Consider the following 9625-nt stretch of genomic DNA (forward strand, 5'->3'; position numbering starts at 1 on the left):
TTTCTCTTATTAAGAATAGATGTCGCATAACTAGTTACATATCAAGATTATGTGAAATGTTCTCAATATGCCCATTCCATGTCTATGGAATGTGTTTTTCTTTTTTTTTTTTTAATTTTATATTTATTTTTAGTTTTCAACATTTACTTCCACAAGATTTTGAGTTGCAAATTTTCACCCCATCTCGCCCCTCCCCCCACCCCAAGATGGCATGCATTCTGGCTATCCCTTCCCCTAGTCTGCTCTCCCTTCTATGTCTCCCTCACTTCTCTTATCCCCTTCCCCTTCTGTTTTCCTGTAGGGCAGGACAGATTTCTATACCCCATTTCCTGTATTTCTTATCTCCCAGTTGCATGTGAAAACATTTTCTTTTAAATGTGTTTTTAAAATTTTGGGTTCTAAATTTTCTCCCTTCCTCCCTCCCAACCCACCCTCACTGAAAAGGCAAGCAACTCAATATAGGTTATGCATGTGCAGTTATGCAAAACACTTACATAGTAGTCCTGTTGTAAAAAACTAACTCTATTTCCCTCCTCCCATTTATTCTATTCTTTCTTTTGACCCTGTCCCTCCTCAGAAGTGCTTGCTTCTGATTACCCCCTTTCCCAATCTGCCCTCCTTTCTATCATCCCCCTGCTCTCTTGTCCCCTTCTCCCCCTATTTTCCTGTAGGGTAAGACAGATTTCCATACCCAATTGAGTGTGTATGTTATTCCCTCCTTAAGCCAAATCCTATGAGAGTAAGACTCACTCATTCCCTCTTACCTTCCCCTGTTTCCCCTCTACTGTAAGAGCCTTTTCTTTTCTGTTTTTTTGTGAGATAATTTACCCATTCTACCTCTCCTTTCTCCTTCTCAGTATAATCCTCTCCCACCCCTTAATTTTATTCTCCAGATATGACCCCTTCATCTTCAACTCACCCTATGCCCTCCATCTATCTATCTATGTATCTATATCTATATAATTTTTTCCCTCCAACTACCCTACTACTGACAAAGGTCTCATGAGTTATAAATATTATCTTTCCATGCAGGAATGTAAACAGTTCAAGCCTTAATAAGTCTCTTATGATTTCTCTTTCCTGTTTACCTCTTCATGTTCCACTTGAGTCTTGTATTTGAAAGTCAAATTTTCTATTCAGCTCTGGTCTTTTCATCAAGAATGCTTGAAAGTCCTCTATTTCACTGAATGACCATTTTTTCCCCTGAAGGATTATACTCAGTTTTGCTGGGTAGGTGATTCTTGGTTGTAATCCTATCTCCTTTGCCCTCCAGAATATTATATTCCATGCCCTGGTCCTTAATGTAGAAGCTGCTAAATCTTGTGTTATCCTGATTGTGTTTCCACATACTTGAATTGTTTCCTTCTGGCAGCTTGTAATATTTTCTCCTTGACCTGGGAACTCTGGAATTTGGCTACAATATTAGGAGTTTTCCTTTGGGGATCTCTTTCAGGAGGAGATCAGTGGATTCTTTCAATTTTATTTTGCCCTCTGGTTCTAAAATATCAGGGCAGTTTTCCTTGATAATTTCTTGAAAGATGATGTCTAGGCTCTTTTTTTGATCATGGCTTTCAGATAGTCCAATAATTTTTAAATTCTCTCTCCTGGATCTATTTTCCAGGTCAGTTGTCTTTCCAGTGAGATATTTCACATTGTTTTCTAATTTTTCATTCTTTTGGATTTGTTCTACTGTTTTGGGATTTCTTCCAACTGTTCTATTCTAATTTTTAAGGAAGTGTTTTCTTCAGTAAGCTTTTGGACTTCCTTTTCCATTTGGCCAGTTTTGCTTTTTAGGGCATTTTTCTCCTCATTGGCTTTTTGGACCTCTTTTGCCATTTGGGTTAGGCTATTTTTTAAGGTGTTATTTTCTTCAGTATATTTTAGATCTCCTTTCGCAAGCTGTTGACTAATTTTTCATGATTTTCTTGTATCACTATCATTTCTCTTCCCACTTTTTCCTCTACTTCTCTTACTTCCTTCTCAAAATCCTTTTGAAGCTCTTCTAAGGCCTGGGACTGATTCATGTTTTCTTGGAGACTTTGGATGTAGGAGCTTTGACTTTGTTGTCTTCTTCTGGTTGTATATTTTGGTCTTCTTTGGTACCAAAAAAGTTTCTATGGTCTGACACTTCTTGCGAGGTTTGTTCATGATCCCAGCCAGTTACTTGAGTTATGAACTCTTTATTAAAGTAGAGGTCTGCTTCCAATGTGGAGAGTGTACTGTCCCAAGCTTCGGGGGTTTGTACACCTGTTTTCAGAGATACTTGTAGGGACCTGTAAATTTTCAGTTCTTTCAAGGTGGTATGATAAGGAGCGAGGTGTTTACTCCTTTCCTAGCCTGTGCTCTGGTCTGTGAGTGACCACAAGCACTCTTTTCTTTCTTGGAACTGTGAAGAGGAGTTCCTCAGCACTGCCACTACAAACTCTACCACGCCAGCGCTCCTCCTCACCCCAGGACTGCCCCTCAGAACTGTGACCCAGATCCAAGCACCAGCAAAACAAGAGATTGCTCAGCACTGGCAAAGAGATCCCTGCAATCCGTCTTTGATCAGCCACCTGATTTCCCCCTCAGTCTGTGGGCCAGAAGCTCAGGAGGCAGCTGCTGCACCGGGGCTACTTGGGAACTGGAGCTGAAACCTAGCTTCTCTCTCACCACAGAAACAGACTTTTCCCACTGACCTTCTAAGTTGTCTTTGGCATTCATGGGTTGAGAAGTCTGGAAACCGCCACAGCTGCCCACGATTCAGTCCTCTGAGGCCTGCTCCAGGTTCACTGTGACCTGCGCACACACACCAAACTGCATTCCTCTCCCAGCCCGGTGCAATATACCTTTCTGATCAACCATCCAGGTTCTCTTGGGCTGCAAATTTGTTTCACGTCTTTTTGTAGGTTCTGCTGCTTTAGAATTTGTTTAGGTATTTGGAGGGGTTTGAGGGAGAGCTCAAGCAAGTCACTGCTTTCACTCTGCCATCTTGGCTCCACCTCTCTGAATGTGTTTTTCAAAGAATATTTAATATAGATGTTTTGTGCACATGTATGTATTTTTAAAGCATATGGAAACACTGAATTTCTACAGCTATCATAATATTAATGATGTGGAACCAATTGTCTTGACCATTACATATTTCAAAAATTTTTTATTGTTATAGCACTATATCTTTTTTAACAGAACACTCAAGAAATCTTCCAGATGTATTTATAGAGTGACAAATTTACATCTCTTTCATAAATAGAGCATATCTGCACAACAAGTCCTTGTCACAAATTTTTCTCAATATCAACACATATCAATTAATTTATTTTTGAAAGGGCATTATAGAAATATATTTGGGATGGAAGAATTGTTAGAATGGGTTCAGAGTATGATTTAATTCTCCAGTTGATAAATGGTTAAGGATATGAATAGGCAGTTTTCAGATGAAGAAGTTAAAGCTATCTATAGTCATATGAAAAAATGCTCTAAATCACTGTTGATTGGAGAAATGCAAATTAAAACAACTCTGAGGTCACATCACACCTATCAGATTGGCTAATGTGACAAAACAGGAAAATGATAAATGTTGGAGATGTGGGGAAATTGGAACACTTATTGCATTGTTGGTAGAGTTGTGAACTGATCTAAGCATTCTGGAGAGCAGTTTGGAATTGTGCCCAAAGGGCTATAAAACCGTACATACCCTTTGACCTAGCAATACCACTTCTAGGTCTGTATCCCAAAGAGATTGTAAAAATGGGAAAAGGACCTACATGTACAAAAATATTTTTTTTGTGGTGGCCAAGAATTGGAAATTGAGGGAATGCCCATCAATTGGAGAATGGCTGAACAAGTTGTGGTATATGAATGTAATAGAATACTGCTGTGCTATAAAAAATGACAAACAGGAAGCTCTCAGAAAAACCTAGAAAGATTTATATGAATTGATGCTAAGTGAAGTGAGCAGAAGCAGGAGAACATTGTACACAGTAACAGCCACATTGTGCGATGACTGACTTTCATAAACTTGGATCTTCTCAGCAATGCAAGTATCTAAGACAGCTCCAAAAGACTCATCATGGAAAATGCTATCCACATCCAGAGAAAGAACTATGGAGACTGAATGCAGTTTGAAGCATACTGTTTAATCTCTTTTTTCTCTTGTTTTGTTTTGTTTCTTCTTTCTTGTGGTTACTCTCATTGATTCTAATATCTCTTTACAATATGACTTATATGAAAATATGTTATATGAATGTATATGTAGAGCCTATATCAGATTGCATGCCAACTTGGGGAGGGGGAAGGCAAGGGAAGGGAAGAAAATTGAAAACTCAAAAGCTTATTGAAGTGAATGTTGAAAAACTAAAAATAAGCAAGTAAATTAAAAATTAAAAAAATGATGAGCAGGCAAACTTCAGAAAAACCTGGAAAGGCTTGCGTGAACTGATGCTGAGTGAAGTGAGCAGAACCAGGAAAACATTGTACACAGTAATAGCAACATTATGCGATGACCAACTGTGACAGACTTAGCTCTTCTCAGCAATGCAGTGAACTAAGACAGTTCCAAAATACTCATGATGGAAAATGCTGTCCACATCCAGAGAAAGAACTGTGGAGTCTAAATGAAAATTGAAGCATACTGTTTTCTCTTTTTTTCTCCCCTTTGGTTCCAGTTCTTCTTTACAACATGACTAATGTAGAAATTTGTTTAATATGATTGTACACGTATAGCCTATATTAGATTGCACGCCATCTTGGGGAGGGAAAAGGGGAAGAAGGTGGAGAAAATTTAAAACTCAAAATGTTATAACAGTGAATGTTGAAAACTAAAACTAAATAAATAAATATTTTTAAAATTATGATTTATACCTTTAATAAATATATAATATGCCTTACAACAATGATTTAATATGCATCTTTTGAAAGGAGATATTTAAAAGTTTGAAATCAATTCCAAAACTTTACATTTGGAATTTATTTGTACTGAAGGTTCTTAAACAGTTCTAAAGTTGTTTTTAAATATAAGAAATAGCTTTTCAATTTGTTCTAATCACAGACTGTTGACCCAGGACCACATCTTGAAAACTTGTTAATAATATCTGACATTTCTTTTTTCTCTTTAGATGCTGTCTATGTACTATGCTACTCTTTGATCCTGCTTTCCATTGACCTCACTAGTCCTCATGTGAAGAACAAAATGTCAAAAAGAGAATTTATCCGAAACACCCGGCGCGCTGCTCAGAACATTAGTGAAGATTTTGTAGGGCACCTTTATGACAACATCTACCTTATTGGCCATGTGGCTGCATAAAAGCACAACTGTTAAGACTTCAGCTTTGAAGGTGAAAACAACTAAAGCTACCCAAGAAATTATTTTATAGATATAGGGGTTACACTAGTGCTGGTCATTCTAACCTCTGCATACAATCAAGTGTGTGTCTACTACCTTTTTTTTTTTTAGTAATTTACCATGGGAACTGAAGGATTTTGCAGAAATTTTTCTTAATTTTCCTTAATTTTGCACAAAGCAGAGCCATGACAAAGCAGAGTCTGACACAACCATTTAAGAATGTTTAAACTGACATTACACTAAAAGAGTGGTAAATTTGTGCATTTGATTTGCTTCAGAAATCTTAACCAGTTCCATTCTTTTATAAAATACCATGTAATGTGTACATATTTAACTAAAGAGATTTATAATCATAATTATTTTATTGTATAGTATTTTAACTAAAGTTTTTCCTTTTCTCTCTAAAGTTGAGTTCTCAATTTCTTTACTACTGATCAGAGATTGTGATTTTTTTCCTGAAAGTCAGATCTTACTTCTGAGTGATTCATCAATAACAATATTTATTTCATTTTTTAGTTAGAAAGGAGGGAACTAATTTCTGATTATTTTACATCACATATGTGTGTATATACATGTGGGTGTGGGTGTACACACATATGTAGACCCATGATTTTAGGGAGACAGCATAGCATAGTGATTGGAGTGCTAATCCTACCTCTAGCACATACTGACTGTGTCACCATGAGTAAGTCATTCAACATCTTAGTGACCTAGACAACTCTATAAGACTATAAATTGCAAATGAGCTGCTGTTTAGTCTGTATAGTGGGAGTTTCTATATTGGAAGTTCTGATGTATACTGGTGAACATTACCAAGTTGGTGACACTCCCCCGACTATGTACTTACACACGCACACACACACACACACACACACACGCAGCAACATGAAGGTACATAATGGGTATAAATAGGTTATAGCATGTTATAAACCATTACTTTCATGCACGAGTAGTGTGTATGCATGTACATATAACTACATATATATGTGTGTGTACATATAAATATATGTGTATATCTGGAGTTAACTCATAATTACTTTGTTAATTCAGCTTTTAAACCACTAGTTAAGCACCTACTTGATGAAGAGTGCTGAGCAGCTAGATACTGAGTAACATTTTTTAATTATATAAGACATGATCCTTGCCCTCTTGGAATTACAATTTAATAGCATTTAAATTTTCTGTTCCATACAGGTACATCTTATGATTAAAAAAAAAATCCTTAAAAACTCTAAGATACTATAACATTCTTATTCAGCACAGATTACATTTGTGTTTAAAGGATTTATTTTCCTCAGCACTTGAATAAATCAGAATAAAGTATTCATTGAGTAGCATAGTAAATCTCTCTTGACTATCTTTAAAATAATTTGGCAGATGTTACTGTCTTCTCTGAAATAGTCTCTTGCCAATGATATTTCAAAAGGGATATAGTAAATATCACTTCAGTCTGGTTAGGAAGTGAGCTATTCCATTTAATCAAATTATTTTGGTTAATGGTAGGTTATCTACACCACAAATATATTAACAGTTCTTAGAAAATTATAATACTTTAAAACAGAAATTATAGATCACAGCTTAATCACTGATAATTTGATAACCCACTAGAACTCTATGTGTGTGTGTCTTTGTAAATTGAGACTCACCACTTTAAACATTTCTCCCCCTCCTATCCCTATCTCCCAAAAAAGCTATATATAAAGGTGAAAGATATCATCCAGGTTTGTAAGAGCACACTTATGGATTGATGGGTATGGGTTTTTTTCTACTTATTTTGGAAGAATGGAAGGGTAGGAAAAAAACATTTAGCTCAAAATGGGGAACCTTAGTTGTTGTCCAGATCTGGCCTACAGGTACACTCCATAGACAGTACTTGGATAGATGTCAACCAACAATAAATCAACACTTAATAAGTGCCTCATATTTCCAGGTACTCCATGTGAACTCATCAGTGTGAGTTCTCCCTCCACTATTGCAAATTACAGCTATTCTAATGCCTTTTCATCCTGTGTATTTTTTTGCCTGTTTCTGTAGGCCTTCTTGAAGGAAAACCAAGGGCTGTCCATCTTTTATGTCTAGTTCTTATCACCTAAATCACTTTCTTCTTTGTCTAGTAAGGCATATCCTTGATGAGTTCTTTTTATACCACTTCTTTCAGGCAAGTAATGATTGGTAATACATTGCACACTGCCTACACCCATCATGTACTTTTATGCTGCTGCATTTTTTTTATTCTTCACAGGACAATGGTAGTCTATGATATATAGTCGTGTAGCATCATCAGGAAAATATTTTGCACTTAATAAAATAGATTTTGCAGTGGAAAATAAATTGAGATCATTGAAAATTATACATAGTGTCCCCAATAAAATCCAGTACAATCCTCTCTCCGTTCAAGTCTGGACCCAGCTCAGTGTGTCTACAGGGCCTAGATATATGTACTTGTGTAATAACACAATGTCTATCCCATAAAACTGCATGTCATAATTTGTGGAATACCCATTCTTCACACTGAGTTTTTACTGGGCAAATTGCTAGGCTAATCTCTTCAGTGATTGCAGGTGATTTAGGAGGACCTATGGTATTGTAGAACTTGAAGCTGATATAATAGAAATGTACTAACTGTGCAGTCAAAGAACATAAGTTTGAATTCCAATTCTGACATTAGACCAAGTCATATTATCTTCTTAGCCTTCATTTTCCTCATCTTTAATATGAAGAAGTTAAACTAGATGACCTCTTAGGTCCCTTCCAGCTTTAGATGTGTGATTCCTAGGAACACAGTGTCTTGCACAAACAGGAGCATGTGTAGAACCTGACCATCTAAAAGAATCTCTCTTCATTTGGACATCTGAAAGACATTTCCCATGGCATGCTCTTGGTGAGCTTATACTGTATTTCCCTATTAATATAAGGTTATCTCTTTTATGATTGGAACATAGCAGTTGTTTCAGTTTTCCTCTATTTAGTCAGATGTGCTTTTGTAACCAGTAATGAACAAAATCCTATATAATCAATATTGTCCAAAATTGTTCCAAGGAACCTCTCGATATGATTTGTTGTGGAATGTCATCTGTCAGCACCTTTCTATTCCTTTCTTACATTTTTATCAAGGATACCCTATACCAGGGGTGAGGAACCTGCGGCCTTGAGGCCACACATGGACCTTCTAGATCCTTGGGTGCAGCCTTTTTATTAAGGAGATTTGTTGTGTGAAGTTTGGATTCCATGAAAAGGCCGCACTTGAGGACCTAGAGAGCCACAGGTGGCCTCCAGGCTGTAGGTTCCCCAACCCTGCCCTATACCGTTCTCATAAAGATTTTATGGAAGTGAGGAAATAGACATTTGATTCAGTATTATAGTTGCTTATATCTTCCCAATCAACATTTTGGTAATAATATAGATTCTGATCTTTTTTTAGTTCTTTGGAATCATTCCTTCTTTTAAATATCTTGAAAATTGATCCCTGAATGCTTTTAAAGCTGTTTTCTGTGTCAGCATTGATTTTTCTTTCTTTCTGTATTGGTCAGGTCCTGGCTATACTTTATCTTTTTTATCCATTTTAAGTGACATTTTCATTTCTTCCATGTATGATGTTGGGTATAAAATAAGAGTTCATATGTGTCTGTGATGAGGATGGACTTTAGTAGAAAACACTGATATAAGTTATTTTATTTCACACCTAATTTTTGCATCCTTGCAATTTCATCGCAGGTTTTCTTGGGATGACCAGGCGTAATTGGATCTCACACCAAGATTTCTCTATCTACCTCTATAATGTTTTAGTTTATATTCTAAATTGGTATTGCTCTTGATTATTTTGTCTCTTTTTTAAACAAAGACACAGTCTGGCTAAGGCAGTTTCTTGCCTTGTGGCTACATGGTACCCGCTTTTTTTAAAAGCAGTTAAAGCTCTCTAATAAATGGTTATAATAGATCAGTGTCTTTACTTTTTTTTTTGTGAGGCAGTTGGGGGTTAAGTGACTTGCCCGGGGTCACACAGCTATTAAGTGTCAAGTGTTCGGAGTTGAACTCGGGTCCTCCTGATAGGCCAGAGCTCTATCCACTGCACCACCTAGTTATCTCAGTGTCTTTACTTTTAAACAGTTTGTTTAGATCAAGTTGAAACTGATACATGTCATACAATGTCTTTTTCATTTTTCCTGCTTTGGTTTTGGAATTGATTTTGACATTTTCTCTAATGTGGCTGCACATAGCTTACTGTGAAATTACTCTCATCAGTGGTAACCAATCATTTCCTGTCTATTATAGTCATTTTCATTTTCTTTGATGTTGTTTGGT

At 36.5% G+C, this 9625-nt stretch overlaps 1 protein-coding gene across 4 annotated transcripts in view; it reads left to right on the forward strand.

Annotated features, from left to right (window-relative positions):
• Nucleotides 1-9260, forward strand: part of FBXO8 (F-box protein 8) — a 61218-nt gene extending 51958 nt beyond the window's left edge. For all 4 annotated transcript variants that reach the window (XM_020997860.2, XM_020997859.2, XM_078148161.1 and 1 more), the window contains one exon: nt 5097-9260. In XM_020997860.2, the coding sequence (XP_020853519.1) occupies nt 5097-5284 (188 nt within the window). In that variant the 3' untranslated portion in view covers nt 5285-9260. The remainder of the gene's footprint in view (nt 1-5096) is intronic.
• The last annotated feature ends 365 nt before the right edge of the window (nt 9261-9625 follow it).

This window comes from Phascolarctos cinereus, unplaced genomic scaffold (assembly GCF_003287225.1).
Source record: "Phascolarctos cinereus isolate Bilbo 61053 unplaced genomic scaffold, phaCin_HiC Scaffold_9;HRSCAF=440, whole genome shotgun sequence".
Classification (NCBI taxonomy): Eukaryota; Metazoa; Chordata; class Mammalia; order Diprotodontia; family Phascolarctidae; genus Phascolarctos; species Phascolarctos cinereus.